General features: G+C 42.3%; 1 protein-coding gene across 2 annotated transcripts in view; it reads right to left on the bottom strand.

Annotated features, from left to right (window-relative positions):
* rapgef6 (Rap guanine nucleotide exchange factor (GEF) 6) overlaps positions 1 to 16583 on the bottom strand; it is a 132494-nt gene extending 115911 nt beyond the window's left edge. For both annotated transcript variants that reach the window (XM_084940725.1, XM_084940726.1), the window contains exon 1: positions 16118 to 16583. In XM_084940725.1, coding sequence (XP_084796851.1) covers positions 16118 to 16192 — 75 coding nt within the window. In that variant the 5' untranslated portion in view covers positions 16193 to 16583. The remainder of the gene's footprint in view (positions 1 to 16117) is intronic.
* Between the last annotated feature and the right edge of the window lie 1592 nt (positions 16584 to 18175).

The following is an 18175-nucleotide window of genomic DNA, read 5'->3' as shown; positions in this document are numbered from 1 at the left end:
ACAAACCCACTGCTACTTACAACACTTCAAGGACTCATTGATCTGTATTTGATTTCAGTGAAACGTGATGCTGAAAAATTAGCATCCCAATTTTGTTTAGAATGAAGGCAGAGGTTTGGGTCAGAGGGCTGAATGGGAAGCAGAGGGGAGAGGGCAGCCAGTCAGCAGCCTGGGGTTTGTGTTGTGATGTGGACAGTGACTCAATGTTTCCACAGTGGGATCTGCCAAAAAAGAGGCCTCCCACAACACCGCTTCTGTCAGCACTCCAGACTTCATCCCACTCAATAGGGACGGCTGGCAGCCAGTCCATCTCAAATGTATGGGATGAGACAGTTCATGCCGACTATCAGAATCTGCTAATTACAGCTGGGCAGGAAATACTTCTTGTGATCCTCAAGGCTGATGGATTTCTAAACATTTTGTGTTACATGAATATGACTTTCTTTTTTTCTTTTTCTTCTTAAATGGGAAGAAAACTCCAGGGCACGGCAGAAACAACCACAAATTACCAAACTCTACTGCTCGGCTGCCCTTTTCTACAGTGTTGGAAACTTTTCTATTATTCTTAATTATACAATACAAAAAAGAAAAAACTCCCAATATTGTAACTGATCTAGAGGAGATTGAAACACAAATACAAACAAGGTTTTCAAAGGTCTGTACAGAAAATCTCAACATTCCTGCCAATATAAAAATCTGCTGTTTGTTTGTAACTATGTTGGTTAAAGGGGACTAAGCGATGCTTTTCCTTGTTTTCTCTCATATAGACTGCTTGACAAATTTATTAGACCACCGGTGATAAAAACAAGAAAATGCAAATATTTTATTACCATTACAGAAAACAAAAAAATGACTTTGGTAATTACCAATACTGATAATTTAGGGCAGTAAATTAGCAGGGTTGGTAATACTTGATAAGCAGTGTCAAACCCCAAATCCCTTTGGGGAACAGATAATACATCTCTAGTATAAAAGATCTAAGTAGTCGCTGTGATAACGATCGTTGGTTTTGGACTCAAAGAGTAATTATTTACGAGGCATTTGCTCGCTCCACGACTGCTGTTTAAACCTTCTGTTTATGAGGGAAAGCCAATCAGAAGAAAGCAGGCTTTGAGGGCTTGATTCAAACAGTGGATAACCTGAGGGGCTACACAAAGACACCAAGTGTATGATAAACAAAGATTATTTTGACAACTTTAGTAAGGGTTCAAGTCCTTTTTTTAAGCTTCCACCAAATGAGGATGTTAAACATCCAAAAAGCTGTTCGCGTTCTTTGCTTTCTATATGCTGTGTTCCAAGGTGAGAAACAGGTCACGGTGTGCTAACAGTCTACAATGAGGCCGCTAAATAAGAACAACAGTAATGGAGCTGGACTCTTAGCGAGACCACATATTACTATAGTCCCAGCCTGAAAAAGTTAAAAATGATATACAACATCTGGAAGGACGTGGAGCAGGTGTGCCTCCTTGTACAACATTCTGCCTGAACACTCCGCCAAGAACCATAAAGTGACTCTAAAAAAATAAAATGAAAAAAAAAAAACCCTGAGGGGGGGAAAAAAAAGGACTCAAACTAAGTGAAAGCATTTCTGTCCCACTGACTCGTTACTCACACATGATTCAGTTTCTAGGAATTTTAGCATTATACCACGACCATGCAAGAAAAAAAGATGGCTACTTTTTTTTTTTTTATTACTTTGCGTCACCTAAGTAACAGATATTTGGTTACTCTATATTCTTCATGCCTCATGAAACGGTGAAGAGACTCAATGGCTGCACACAGTGTACTGACGCAAATCTGAAAATAGTTCGTCCGGGAGCTACTGGAGTTTTATTTAGTAGATCTGAATTGTTCGTGGCTGTAAATCACTTCGTGAGATTGCATTTCTAATCTTCAGTCTTCAAAAAGCCCTGACTCATCTCAGCAGACTGCATAGCTCACTGTCAACAGCTCAGACCTCTAGAGATAATGTGTGCACTAACCTTGGATCGGCTATTTTGTGTTCGCGGGCAAAACAAAAGCCGCAGATACACTTTTAATTCCCTCGTGTATCTGCACTGCCTGGCTACTGCAAGGAATGCTTCTGCTGTTGACTACAGCCAATCTCCGAGGAATTTACAGGGCAGGGTGCTTGAAACCAGCAAAATGGGTGTGCTTTACAGAGTCCACCACACAAGGGGAACATGTTTTATTGCTGTGGGAGCAAACATTACAAAAAAAAAAAAAAAAGACAAAAAGAGGTCAAAAATGCAACAAGCTGTGACATTTACTACTTTGCGTTTTTGTCACCCATTGTTTACTGGGTGACAAACATGGGCTGGAAATAGCCATTTGTTTCCCTCAGAGTCCTTTATGAATTGTGTCCGATTGAAACTGATCTCTCAGTGTTGTCTGGGAGAGAGTGATGTAGATTCAGGCAGTGCTGCAAAGTACAGATGACTAAAGTGGGCAGATCAATAATTAGATTTGTGTTGTGATGTGTTAATAACTGCAGGGAGCCTGTTTTAATAACGCTGGAGTGGTGTTTTAAAATTTGTGGCTGTACGCGTCCAGAGACCGCTGTGATATGGGGGACGATGTCTGCATCTTCTAGCCATCTGCGGCTCCATATTCAAGCGGCCCAACACCGCAAGCATCAAAGCTGCGTGTTCTGGTCCCGCAAAAAGGCTGATTAAAGTGCATACTCTGAGTCAGTCTGGGAACCCATCCACCAGTCCATGACTTTGCCTCTGGGGGCAAGATCCACGTTTTCAAGGGCTTCCAGTGCAGCCAGTGGATACCCTGGCAAAGATTGGCATTTCCATCTGGCAGGAGCCATTTTTGTATTAAGATCAATTTTAAAAAGCTAACGGAAAGCTAGCATATCAAGAGATGGCTGCTGACGATTACCCAAAGCATTTCAGCAAATGAAATTCCTCGTCTGCTCTCCACATCGGTCAGAATTACTGCAGCTTGTTTTCCTCGTGTTGTTGGTGATGCCTGGTGGACGGACTGGTGCTCTAGTCCCTGCTCCAAACGAGCGGCATCATCCATCACACCACACGCTTAAATGGGCAGCAAAGAAGTCGGTCAGCTGATTTTGACTGAACAGTCTGCCGTCATGCCTCTCAGTACCATAAACCTTGTCAGTGTTGGCTTGAAACATTGAAATGTGACTGTTGTACTCTACTAGTACGTTAACATTTTGTGGCTTTAAGTACACACGCTGTTAGTTGCTTAATTTCTCTTCCACTTCCCACATGTGTGTGGGTCGCTTTATTTTTATTCAGAAATAGTACGTTTTAAGAGAATTATGTGCTTTTTTCTTTAAATTACTAACCTGTAATCATGAACTGGTACTTATATTTGAACTCTAACAGCACTTTTTTACTACAAGCCTCATTCACTCATTTACAAACACACATTTTTGTTTTGTTTTTTAAGTCACACACACACTCACACTCCAGTGGATCCATCAGGGGTAACTCAATTCAGCATCTTTCCCAAGGATTCTTGGACGTGGGGATCTAACCACTGGCAATCCGCTCTACCTCGTGGACCGCAGCTATGATACTCCCACTGACATCAAAAGTTAGGACTCTTGTTTATTTCTTGGCTTCGCGTGGTGCTTAGTTCTGCAATTTTTGTTATGGTGAAAACTGTCATTCATTAAAAGACCATGCTTTAGCCTTCACCTGTTTCCACTCGGTCATAAATTTTATTCCCCTTGCCCCTAGAGAGCTGGTGACGGGGAATCTTAAGATTTAGTTCACTAGATTTGGAAGACCAATAAAAACGCAAAACATTTGCCTAGCCGTTTATCCATAAGATATATTTTCGGAAATAAACCAAAGATATGTAAAAAATAAATAATTAAATCAATAGGAAAAAACAAAATAAGCACTGCAACAAAAATTCTCCATCTCATTAGAGGCCTCGCCTTCTCTACTTAAAGCAAATGCATTCGATCTTTATGCAGAGAAGCATAACGGATGTCAGGAAACTTTGAGCTGACAGAGGAGAGGGAGTTTTAAATGTCCAGTAAGTCAAAGTTGATTTGACATAAATGGGAAATCTCAGCCAGATTCTGCCAGTTCTTTAAGCCTTAATGCCTCTTTGTACCGGGAGGAGAAAGGATCATTTTTGCAGAGTATAATGTCAGGCTTTACAAAATATAGTCTACAGGGTTTCCTGCATGCCAGGCGCAGTCAGCCTACAGAAAGGAGGGCTGCTGACATCAGCCGGCTCTCTGTTGGCAGAACTGCCAGAAGGGTATTTGTGTACACTGGTGTTCTGTCCAGCCTCATTCCAGTTTTAAGCTCACATTTGGCATTTTCACTGCAAAAACCTGGCTGGGATTCCCCAAACTAAAAATAGAAGAAGAAGAACATAAAGTAATTGCTGCGACGAGAAACAGTTTCCATAAAAAGGAGTGACCCTCCATGAATCATTACATTATTGTGGTGTTGATGGGGAGGGGTTTATGTGCCCCCATCATCCCAGGAGTTATGTTGTTTGCCCCTGGTAGAGTGCCCCCAACTCAAATTGGTTCTAGGTGGATGGTCAGACCAAGAGAAATGTATAAAAACTCCTATGATGGAATAGATCAGTACATAAATAATAATCAAGGGACATGGCTACACTACTCAGGGTAGGGTGCAGCCCAAAAGAATTACACGGGCCCGACCACCTGTGGATCCACCTCTCACGGGATGGGTCATAGGGATTTGGTGTTTTATGGATCAGGCAGCAGTCGGGGAAATAGGAAAATTAGCAATAGGAAGATGGAAGTATCTCAGGGTCTTGTCCATGATTGAGGGCAGAATGGAAAGAAAGATTGACAAAATGATTGGCGTGGCATCTTCAGTGATCCAGATGCTGTGCCAGTCTAAAGGGAAAGCCGTCGCTTCACCGAGTGATCTACATTCCTACCCTCACCTGTGGCCACAGGCTCTGGGTAGTGAAGTAAAGAACGAGATGCCAGACACACACAAGTGGCAGAAATGAGTTTCCTCCAAAGGGCATCTGGCTTCTCTCTTAGAGGCAGGAGAGGAGCTTGATCATTTCGGATGGGTTAAGTGTAGAGATGCTACTCCTCCAGATTTAAAAAAGCTAGTTGAGGTGGTTTGGGCATCCAACTAGGATGCCTTCTGGACATCTCCCAAGTGAGGTGTTTTGAGCATGTCCCACTGGGAGGAGGTCCCAGGTCAGGTCCAGGACATGTAGGATGGTTGGATGGATGAAATTTAGTACAGTTTAAGTCATGGCCATATTCAAAGATGAAATACAGTTGATTGAGAAAACAATCTGAAGGTGAATTCCAAAAGAAAGTTATTGTTATTTGCAGTACTGGCACCTACAGCACTACAGGGATGCAGGGAGAATTGCTTTGCTATGATATTCTGATTGGTACGCCTGTAAACTGAATTTTATTGGATTGTTTTATTGTCAAGGAAAACAGCCACATGCTGCCAACAGACCTAAGATACAAAGTCTGTCAAGTAAAGAAAATACTTCAGGGTAGAACAATTTAACTTTGCCACAAATCATTACACTGCAAAGAAACACTCAAATCGTGACCCAGATCCTGACCGGGCATGATCAGTAAGGCAGACTCGTACGCAAACATACAGCTGTAAGTCTCTGCTGATTTCCTTTTCTAACACACATTCCAGGCCAGTTTTGCAAGCTCATAAAACTGCTTTAATAAGAGTACTGCGGCAACAGGTTCCTACACAGGCTGCTTCTTGGCCTGCTTTTGCTCAGAGAAAGAGAACCAAAACAGTAAAGCGCCAAGTCTGACAGATTTCTGGTACCTCCGAGTACCACACCCTTCATGCTAAAATTAGTTGGTTAACTGGAAATAAACGTGAGTCATTTAAAAGTCTAAATTATCCAGAAAGTAGCCTAATGTTTACAAAGGAGAAAAATCAATGCATCTCTATTACAGATCATTGACAGGCATAAGTAAACAAATGTTGATAGTGAAAATATTAAGCAGATGCACAAGTTTTATGAATCTACTTTTCTTTTTGTCATTCCTTAAGGCATAGCTACTTCCTGCTTTAGTACGTGGTCACCCTATGGTCACAGGAGCATCTCCTTACTGCTCATTATCACAAATAAAGCTGTCACGCATTAGTGGCAGGTCACTCTCAATAACTGCACCAACAAGATGGCTAACATAGCATTAACAAGCAAAGTGCATTCCAGGACAAAGTGTCATCCCGGGGATATTTTATATTTAAGAATTTAAGCCCTTAACCCCATGCCCCACCGTTTTTTTTAATATCTACCAAGTTTAGTAATAATCATTTTGCAATTGGGCATTGCACACCAGCTTTTGGCAGAGCAACACAGCAAATGATCAACTCATGCATGCTGAGCATGTCAAGGTAACCCCGTCAGCTAAACAATGCAATATGACTCCCTATGTAGCCTTGATTTGCATTCCCTACAAACCCAACAGCACAGAGCTGACGATATCTGCCTGTTCACGCCTGCTGCTGTCCTGTGTGGAATGTAGTTACGCTTCCCACCGCTTACGCGCACACACAGACACACACACACGCACAGCAGCAGTGACGTGCTATACCGTTTGCGCTATGCATTGCATTCGCATATGCTGGGAACCTTGGGCTTGTGGGCGGTGTGGTTGGTATGGTTGGTATGGTTGGTGGCACCCACAGGAAAAGCTGACGTGTTTACATTCAAACAATACCCAGCGGGACAAAGCCCTGCTGTTGTTGTCGACTGCTGTGCGAATGAGGGACTTCAAAACAGGCTTTAAACAGACAAGCTATTAGGGACTTAGCATTACAAGTGGTTCTGTTTCAACACGAGCTTATAATGAATGTGTAAAGTGAAACGTGGGATTACAGAGTGATTAAGGCAGTAAACACAGACTATGGTTAGATTAGTTTCTTAGAAGGATTAAATGAGTAAACACAGCTGACCAGAAAAGAGTGAAAGCAGCATTTCAGATACATTTATGTAACAATTAGTATTTTTATCAATGGGGGTGGGGGGATTGCAACTAATGTAGCCTTATGAAACTCAGTGAAAAACCTTTGAAAATTCTGTGTTGTTCTAGTATTTCATCATATGCCTATTTAGATGAAACAGTGTCATAAATTGCTTTCATTATTACACTACTCTGCATTTTTTTTTTCAAAGCGCTAACTTTACCCTGGTGCCATTTCTCAGGCTTTACCCGCCTGCAGTAGCATATATATAAGGCTAAACTGAAACCAACAACCACAAACTACATAGAGGAGAAAAACTCACTCACTAAACCTTGAGTCACTACCAGTTTTTCAGCATCTGCCTGCCTCCCTCCCAGTCCACAGGCCCTTAAGCTCAGTTAGGAGGGGCCTTTATTGGATCCACAAGGAGAGCTTTCAGTGTCCCGGGTCAGGGGAAGGCTGTGTTTATTCACCCAGTTAAACACACAGACACGCACAGCTTCGCCACTCATACACAGACTGCTCTGTGCCCGTTTAATTTCAGATTTCCTGTTGTCTCGGCGGTTCTTTTGGCACAGTCGGGTTTGTTGATGTCGTTGCAGGTATGTGGGAGTATCCCCTGCAGATGCGAGTTAAGTTGCGCTGTGTTTACATCAGGCTGGATGAAAAGACCCTCGTCGTCTGACGCTTTGGGGCAGAGACTGACGAAATGTGACGATGTTGCAAGTATAGTCGCTGATATGACATGAGACTGTATATTCAAGTCATTCATGACTGTCACCTTAAAGAACCTTAATAAAGAATCAAGAGCCACAAGTGGAACTTTAGAAACCTGGTTCGACAGGCTCGTGGTCATTAGGGGATTGCTTAGGTGTAAGGAAATGAAACCCAATGATTACCCAAGTCAAACCACGGTTAAATTAATCTAAAGGAGCAGGGTGGCCTCTCGGGTCTGTGTGTCAAAACAGTTCATTTTTATTTTATTTCTGTAGCGCCAAATCACAACAACACTTGCCTCAAGGGGCTTGAATTCAGGTTACATAATGGGGCAGCCTCACAGCAAGAAGGTTCCTGGTTCAAACTCTGGGTCAGGCCTTTCTGTGTGGAGACTGCATGTTCTCCTCTTTGCCTGCAAGGGTTTCCTCCAGGTACTTCCTCAGCTTCCTCCCACGAAAGTGTTACACAAATGCCAGTCGGTTCCTTTCCACATTTAGTGTCCTGTTAAAATACGTTGATTAAACACTGATGAAAGGTTTCTGCCAGAAAATTCAATAGGCCCGGCAGCTGCAACCAGCCAGCATCCACCCACGAAGATGCCAGCTGTGCGGGACGGACGGATCGCTGCCCTGTGTAGGTGCAGCTTTGCTCACAGAGACACTCAAAGACAAAAGACAACATCCAGCATGAAGACAAAATCATTGTTAATCTTTAAAAAACTAGAAAGGGTAACAGTAGTGCAACAAAGATGCTTGCTATCTAAACAATTTTAACTATTGTCTGCTTTTTCTGTGACCATCACAACCACACTGGTTGACTTGTGACAAATGCTGGTTGAAGAGTGAGATGCCATCCCACAATGTGTGACCAAGCTGGTGACCAGCACGAGGAAGAGGTGCCAGGCTGTTACAGTTGGTAAAACCAATAAATAAAAGTATTTTCCTTACAAATGTGGCACCAGTTAGGGAGAAATAAACAAGCTTTTCAGCGGTATAAGAGTTTTTGCCAAGAGGAATTGTTATAACAATGATATAAAGACCAAATACAAAATTTTGTACTTTTAGTGCTACGTTTATATACCCCAGTTGACCAGTGAATCAACAGGTTTTTCATGGACACCTTACACACCTCACTCCTTCTCATTTAAATGCAAACACCGCATTGAACACATGGTGCTTCAGCAAAGGGATCATCCTAGCTCATCTGTTGTTGCAGCAACAGATAAGCTAGGATGAACCTTTTATTGTCATCTGACAACAAACAGTTATTGGGCAATTCAAAGTGGACTTGCGTCAAATTGCATTTTCTCACCAGTACCTGAAGCAACACACCGACACGTAAGCAAGATCTAATTTAATTTGATGTGCACATTACTGTGGATAAAAAGGTTCAAGTAAAATCTTCTAAATAGGAACTTTTGTGCCATATCTTCTGCATTCAGACAGCACTATTTTATATCCTCTATGAACATTTATCATTGTGAGATGTTTTCTCCCTATTCTGGCGTGAAAGTTCACGTCAAAAAATTACACAAAAACTTCATCTGAGGTTTTCTTTATGCATCCACACATATCTGTCTAACATTACCTACCTGACTTTCTCAATGTAAAAAAACCCATATCTTCCCCTCCCACCTCTGTGAAGGACCTTCTTGTATAACCTTCCAGTAACTTTGTCTCTTACTTTCCCCTTCCTGCCTTCTGTGTCACCTCTTCAATAACCCATCTATACCTCATAAAAACGTTCTTATCAACGAGCGCATCTCTCTGGCTCTCTCTCCCGCTTTCTGTATCATAAAAACTTCCTCAGTTTCCCTTCTGTTGTCGTGTATCTATTGTGCTGCAACTCTTTTTTATGACTCATCTGACTGTTCCCCCACCTTCCATCTCTTTACCCTGTTCTAATCTTTTGAGTTTTCCACTCTCCCACTTATTTTCTCCCTTTGCGTTACTGATCTAGTGTTTGCCTAGCACGCCAGTTTATAACTGCCATAATAGTCAGTCTGACACTGTGAAAGGAAGTCTCACAAATTCAGTTTCTCTTCAACAGATGTCTAAACCACAGGCCAACCTGTGGTTTAGAAACCAATAGTAAATGCTGAGAAATTTTCTGAGGTGTATTTATGTTTGAAAGCTTTGCAGAAAATTAAGAAAATATACCCATTTCTCATGCTAAGTGGGCCAGCAATGTACAATAGGCAGTTTTAATATGGAAACCACCTGCATTACACCATGTAGGTCGCCCCTCTTCCACCAAAGCAGTTCCGACAAAGCAAAGACCTCTAAAGACAGCCTGTGCTATCAGGCGGGAGGACACGAGCTATAGGTTCTTTAAGTCTCCTCCTCAGACTTTGTCACATTCATTAAAACTTTGCAGAATGATGCACTATCCTGTTGGAAAGGGGTTGAAGGGAGTCTGCACCAGTGTTTAGTACACGTCAAAATGGCAGGGCCAACTTTTCTCAGCAGAATGAGAAGAGCTTTCTTTCCATAGTGCATGGACTCATCTTTTCTCCAGGTGAACAGTAGACGTGCGCCTGGTGAAGGAAGAGAAAAGCTGATTCATCAGAGCAGGCCACTTTCTTTCACTTCACCACAGTCCAACTCTGATGCACAGCCAGCTACGAGTCCATGTGAGTTACTATTAAGTCACACTACAGATCTTAGCCAGCATTAAGGTTTTCAGCAATTTATGCCACAATCAGTGAGTACTAGGCACCCATGACCCTGTTAAGACTTCACTGGCTGTCTTTCCTTGGACTGCTTCTTGTACTAATCACTGAATACTGGAAACACCCCACAAGACCTTCCTTTTAGGAGACACCGTGAAAAACTCTGTGCAGCCAACACAGCTTGGCTCATATCAAATTGATTCTTATGCTGCCCGTTTTTCCAGCACTTCCGCTTCAAAAAAGTGACCGTCCACATGCTGCCAAATACATCCCGCAACTTGACAAACGCAACTGCAACAATATAATCAGTGTCATTTACCTCACTTCAGCTGGCAGTTTGCGGCGTTCGCCTTCAAAAACGCTGCATCCAAAAATTTGGCTTTGAAAGGTTAATTCACTCGTCTAAAACATCACTTCCTATCCACTTCATTCACCTCGATGCTGCCCCACGATGACAGAATAATGTCTCACTGACTATATTTCATACACTGGCAAAAAAATCCAACGAATTGCTTGGCTCATCAAAAATGTCAGTGTGTTCAAAAGCTGCTGATCTGAGATTTGATTCCAGTTCTTGACTGAAAACTGGAAAAAAAGGTTTTCACAGCCGCTGTTTAACAATGACTGTTATTATGTGATTTAGGAGGAAGAACAAGAAGGTGAAAGGAGAGACTGGTGGTCAATTCCCACTTTATGTGTAGAACAGCAGTAGAGCAAAGAATCATGGCTATTCTTCTACTCATACATTATAAATGACCAGGCCTATTGTCATTAGTGCAGATAAGTGGAGTCAAGCTGTACAGGTCTATTAAGTCATGAGATTTGACTGGTTCTTTATAACATTTTTTATATAATTTTTAGGGTGGTTTGTTGAAACAGATTAACTGTTATAGAAAAACCAATCTCTACTAATAGGGTTTTGCAATGCACTGGCAGAAACCCTGAAGTTGTATTCTGCAAAGCGACCAAATCCATTCATCCATTTTCTTTTGCTCATCCAATTCAGGAGGCTTACTGGGGGCGGTGGTGGTGGTGGTGTGGGGGGTATTGAGCCTATCCCAACTGCCATAGGGTGAGAGATGGGGACAGGACGCCAGTCTGTCACAGGGCTAACAAAAAAGACTGACAACCAGTCATGCTCACATCAGATCCACCAGCCAGTTGGTGGATTTGAACCCAGGACCCTCTTGCTGTTAGGCAACAGTGTTAACCAACACGTGCCACCATGCTCCCTTAAATATGAAAAATGTCTGAATCAAACTTCAAAATGCAACCCACACAGTTCTCTGTAAAATGATGCATGTGTCAAACTGGTTTTTACTTTGGTTTGTTTTACTGGAGTACTTTCCTAATTTTGCAATAATTACGGTTAAAACAGCAACCCCGGAGAAAAGTGCATAGTCTGAGGTACTTTATGGGTAATAAAATATCCTGTAGTAAAGCAGGCTGGGTTAATTACTGAAGCCTAAAGATATAGCTCAAACTGCAATATCAGTACAGCTAGAAGACGCCAGCCTTGTCTAGCAACATGTCTAGCCATGTTCAGTGGTAATTAGCTGTAAACTACATTGAACCAATTGGACGCCGCAAATATCTGAGAATATCAGTTTTACATTTACTGGTGTCACGCGTGTTTGGGTGTCTTCACCTCCTGCTGTCTTTATCGCTGAAAGTCACCGGAAGCGTATTTTGAGCAGACTTTGTCAGCTGTGCCGCGATGCCCGAGCAACACCGAAGAGAAAAATAAAGTACCAATGAAAGCAAGCAGGAAGCAAGAAGACTATATATGTCCACATGCAGTTTCAGATACTAAATAATGTGTGTGTACTTTGCACAAAAGCACATGCGGAGGCTTTCTTTTAATGTCATTCCCCTTAAGTGTTCTGTCATTTACATCACAGCACTTAAAGGCTCAGCATCAGAGAGAGCGGCTTTACCGTCTTACTTCGCTTTCTAGAAAGATGCAACTGAGGTGTCGTGCAGAGCAAAGTATATTCCATATGAAACTGGAATTAGGATGCAATTTCTTGTCAGCCTCACGCAGATTTGGCTCGTTCTATGACTTTAACTATACCATGTATATGCGACTCTGCATTTCCACGGTAACGGCAGATGACTGCCCCTCCCTAAACCTGGTTCTGCCAGAGGTTTCTTCCTATTTAAAGGGAGTTTTTCCATCCCGCTGTCACCAAGTGCTTGCTGATTATTGGGGTGTCTGTCTATTATTGTAGGGTCTTTACAATATAAAGTAACTTGAGGCAATTGTTGTGATTTTGCGCTAAATAAATTGAATTGAATTTACAGTTACATGAGCCTCTCTGATGCAGTGACATTTTGATCAAATAAAGAAAATCAGAACACTTGGTACCATTTCCACTGTTGGACATCATCTAGCCCAGGCTGCCCTCAGCTGTGGGGCCAGTTTTAAAGAATGAATGGGAGCCAAAGGCCTTTAAAGAGAGGAAAATGACAAATGCTGACATTTCTGTGCTGACTAGACAGTACCAGGGCCCGTGGATAGAGGCCTTTAACCTGGGCAACAATTTTTTAAATCAACATCCCAGTGTTATCCTTTACTTAACCCTAATTTGTTGAGCTGGGTCAGCGCTGAGCAAACCACTGTCTTCGGTAGCTCCTGCTGAAACACACGGCCTCTTTTGAAACATTTCTCTGCAAGCACTCCAAGAACAAGGCTTCGACCACACACCGATATGCTCCTCCGCTCTGTTCATGCTTGCTGAGAGAGCAAGCATCTCTCCTTTACTTGCACCTTTCCCTCGGGAGCCTGTGGCTTTGCGATGACTGGAATTCCCATAAATGTCCGATGTGTACTGGGAGAAGCCCAAACCACCGTAAATCACCCAGGCATGATTTGTCGTCCGTTACCACCGGGGCGTCTGGATGGCAACGAGAAAGGTAGGCAGGGAGGTAAAAAGACCCACAAAACTAGGGAGGGTTGGGGAGGAATTAAACGTGCGGTGGGAAAGATTTCACACTCAGCCAAACATCTGTACAGGAGACAGGCGTACCTACAGCACATCCAGAAAATTCAGATGACAGGTTTCCAGTAAAGTACAATTGTGAAAATTCACCTGATTTAAGCACAAAGACTTCTTAGTTGTTTGTTCTCCAATATGTCTCTTTCTCTTATTTTTGTATATATTTCTCTTCTTTTGTATATAACTGTCCTGTTTGCTATTTATTCTTGCTGTTTACCATTTGTATTTTATTTCGGCACAGTTGATGTGGAGCACCTACAATTTAGTTGTACGTGTACAATGACAACAAAGGCCTAGTCTATTCTATTCTCTCACACATACTCCATGCTGGCCGCTAAGCCACCATGCTACATGCTCAATTGCTTGTGTTGTACCACCTTTTCCTTGCCCCGAACTCCTACAACATTGAATCTGGCATGCTGACACAAGAAGGGACATGCTACTTTGCCCATTGAAAAACTGCATTTTCAGTTTTCATCAAAAGTTTGCAAAAAAAATCCCCACAAGGCCTCGTAGCCCCTCTTTAATCTCAAGTTCATCTCTACTAAGCCTCAGGTACGCAGGGGGAAACTGATCTCTGGAAACCACGCTTTCATACCCAAGAACATGTCCCAACTCATGTAAAAAGAAAAACACAACGACTCAACATTATTATTAGTGATGTAGTACAACACAATGAGATAGGTAAAACATAAGCAGAAGAAGAGATCTGACGCTGATCTGCAACAGAGTGAAGTCAAGCCAGCAGCTAAGTTCAAGATTTGGTTGTTGTCACTGGAGCGAAACACGCGTTAAGGTCCTGAGATTGTGTGAGGATTCTGACACAGATTTGAGAAGATTTCGTGTACTTCTTGAATCTGGTTATTGCGTCTGTCTCACCTCAAATATAGCGAGGCCGTTTTTAGGCTGTTTGTTATTTGGAAGGTTTTTTTTCTGCCTCAAAGCAAGAAGATCTTGGGTTCGAAACAACCGACCAGCTGTGATCTTCCTGTGTGAACTTTGTATGTTCTCTCCGGGTACTTTGGCTTCCTCCAACAGTCCAAAAACATGCACTGGGTTAGATTAATGGAGGATTTGAAATTCTCCGTAGATGCGAACGAGAGCATGAATGATCGCCTGTCTCTTTGTGTTAGCTCTGTGATAGACTGGCGTCCTGTCCAGGGTGTACCATTCCCTTTCACATTACAGCAGCTGCAAAAGGATCCAGACCCTAAACCGGATAAGCTGAAGAAAATGGATGATAGATAGTTGGATGGATGATATGACACTACCTACATCCTTTAGCGTCAGTCTGTACACTTAATCATGACCAACTGGTTCAGCTGTAGACTACTCCATGGCTACTTGTGAGAGTTTTAGACCAGGAGTGTCACACATAATGCCCTCAGGCCAAATCCAGCCCAGCAAAGATTTGAAATGCAAACAAGGCTCTAAATTTTGGACCTAACTGTATTCTCAAAATTTACAGCTTCTTAATTATACCAAAAAGTAATTAAGTAAGAAATAAACACACAGCAACTCACCCATGTACAAATATGATCAGTAAAGTCAAAAAAGAGTTACTTTGTAAGTATCACACACAAATAATCACAGACCCACTTCGTTGCCATCACTGTGTCATATTTATAGACTAAACAAGGTTGTTTTGGTTTGTTCAAGTCTGCACAAAAGCTCTCTATGACGGTGTGAAAGAGGCTTTCTACCTTCCATACACCCCACAAGCAAACAGGAAATTGGAGCCTTTAAAAAAGAGCAGGGGCGCCTCCAGAATTTTTTCATTGGGGTGGCCGTATGGGGGCACACCAAAAACAGAATTTCCAGTTTTATTATGCTGTTGTCTAATATAGATTCTTTAAAAATGTAGAAAAAGAGAGAAAGAAAAGAATTATATGCCTAGTTAATTTCCCGCAATTAAAGTTGATAACACTGAAAATGGCTACATATGAAAACCAAATTAGAGTTTGAAATTCATAATAGTCGGTTTTAAATAACAAGTTAATGTTTCATCTTAACATAGGGTGTCTTCCTCTCTCTTCCGCTCACCTTTATTAAAATTATTACCAACATAGGACTGTCTTGTCAGGGGTGGCAGCAAATTCTGGGCGTGACCAGTGTCCCCCTTTGGCCCCCCTTGGTGGCGCCCCTGAAAAAGGAGCCTTTCCAAAAGAAGAAAAACACAATATTAACTAACTCTCTGAGTTATTTTGGGTGGGTGGGTGGGGGGCAGAGTGTAACTAAAGCAATGACAAGCCAGCTGTGTTTCCATAGCTTCACACAGGGAGGAGGCAGAGGAGGGATGAGAAAGGAGCAGCAGCTCGATCGGGATGAGGTTTGCACAAACTCACTCCCAGGCTTATGGATTTAGCCATCTGATGGGAAGCTGCGAGGTTAGGGTTTGTTTTGTAAGACAGGATGTGGAAAAAAAAAATTTTAAATAAAAAAAAAAAAAAAAAGGGTTTACCCAACCTCGGCCTTGAATCCCCGGCAACCTCTCAATGAACCACTCCAGAACCATCAGAAACTCTGACACTAAAGTCTGCTAATCTAAAAACTAGCTAAATATCTATTTTCCCCCTTTCTATATTACAGACTGTTATTTAAGTCATGTACACTTTCCACTAACGAGCATGTGACTTCACTGAAAAGTCTCAATTAGATCGTTATACCACAAGCAAGCCACTGTTGGCTCAATCAAGTCAAACTCCAAACACCAAGAGCCGCAAACGTCTGATTTTAGCAAACATTAGCGAGGCAATGCTAATTAAAGAAACGCTGGTTTTGTTTACCTCCGCCGTCCGCAGCGAGGGCGGCTTCTTCAAAGCCTGCTTAAAGGAAGTTTCCATAGCGCCGGTCATTTTCATAACTTCGGCTCAAATCCACAGTAGGACTTTTTACTCCGTCTGACTCTCACTTCACGTCTCCTAGCTGCTCTTAGTCGACCCGGGATGACCAAATCCCCGTGGATCTTGTCCTCGCCAAGCCGAGCATGGATGGAGTTTACTCCAAACGGACCGACCGAGAACTCCTTCTTCTCCAGGAGAAGAGAAAGGGGGGAAAAAACTTCACTCTCAAGTAGCTCCTCGTTACTGTGCGTCTGAGAGAGAGCAGGCACCGCCAAAGTGTGACAGAAAGTTACGTCTGTTGGACCTGCTGCCTTGATTTCTGTACATCTTTGGTAAAGGAAATATCCACTTCGGTAGTCAGCGTCATTTAGATCCAGGAGTTCAGATTTAGATCCCTCCTCCCGCGAATCTGACGGTGGAGAGTTGACGACATCTGTCTGCCCGAGCAGGGTGCTGCGTTTAAGTTCTGTCGAAAATTACACTTCATCGTCATAGTAGCTACACATGTGCGCCACAAGTGGTAGCTACAGTTGTGCTCATAGGTTTACACACATTCGTCGTGGGCATTAGTGTCATGGTGAATCTGGGCGTTTAATGATATCTGTTAACTGTTTTTGTTTTCCCCCAGGCTGAAGTGACTGTACAGCAGGTTTGACACAACACCCATTGGATTCACCAATACTCAGAACAATGAGAAATTCAGAGACATTAGTGATCATATAAGTAAGAGATTTGTAGATTTACATAAGTTGTCAAGGTCTCTTAGAGCCACAGTTGTTTGCCAGTTGTTTCTAAACAACTACAGATTTCAAGATCAACCATTTAAACAACTATTTAAACAAAACTATTCAGACACAAGCATGACCTGAATTAGAAATGGCTGGAACACCAGCATCAGTGTCCACAGTGAAGCAAGTTTTACATCACCATGAACTGAGAGGGTGTTGATAAAGAAACAAGACAAGCCCCTGCTCCAAAATCAGTTTGTTCAAGCTCAACTGAAATGTGCTGCTGCCCACGTGGACAAGCCAAATGTCTTCTGGAGAAGGGTTTTATAGTCGGACGGCAAAAATTGAGCTCTCTGACCACAGCGACAAGAGGCATGTTTGGAGACTTTCCAGCCTAAGCACACTGTACCAGCTATCAAGCGTGGTGGTGGTAGCATCATGATTTGGGGTTGATTTGCTGCTAGTCCTACTGGTCCTACATTGCACAAAGCTTGTGGAATAATGGAGGAGGCCAATCTCCAAATTCTTTATCTTCACCTCAAATCAGCAGTTACCTGAAACATGGAAAAAACTGACCCGAATGGCCTTCCCAAAGCCACACCCTCAACCCTATTAAAAATACAAGGAAACCACCCAATTTAAATAACCTCTACCAGTTATCCTAAGAGCTATCCCAGACGTTTGCTGTAAGCTACTAAACATGTCTGATTAAGGTGCAAATTGCTAAGGGGTATTTAACCAAATATTAGCTCTGGTGCATGCGTACTTTAACCATGTGTGGATTTGAAAAAACCCTAAAATGTTTAAAACCTTTTTATTTTAAGTCAGTGTACAATAATTCTATCATAAGAAAAGAACAGTTCAAATAAATAATTAAAAACCCCAAAATATGGCATTCAGGCCCATGATGAGTGTATGGAAACTTTGAACAACACGATCTATCCACTATCCATACATACCTGTATTGTCTGTGAACACATTACCATACGCTATTTACAAGAAAGACATGCAAATTGTTATACCACAGGGACTTTTCCAAACAACCACAATCATAAATGAAAATACAGATAAAAGCTGAAAGCAGTGCAGCAGAAGGGAAGGGTCAGGTTGTGTTTCAGTGTAGGAATTATGAAAGCAGTACTTAAACGCAGCATAGATCCTCCCTCTGCCTTTGGACACACGTGAAGGAAAAGTGCAACCAGAGTTTTGCTCTGCTTGCGGAATATTGAGATTACCCTAACGCGTGTGAACGCAACACCTGACTCGAGGGATT

This window comes from Perissodus microlepis, chromosome 10, assembly GCF_051167445.1.
Source record: "Perissodus microlepis isolate ML-2025 ecotype Zambia chromosome 10, ASM5116744v1, whole genome shotgun sequence".
Classification (NCBI taxonomy): Eukaryota; Metazoa; Chordata; class Actinopteri; order Cichliformes; family Cichlidae; genus Perissodus; species Perissodus microlepis.
The sequence above is the reverse complement of the archived record's forward strand: the minus strand, read 5'-3'. Positions and strand labels throughout refer to the sequence as shown.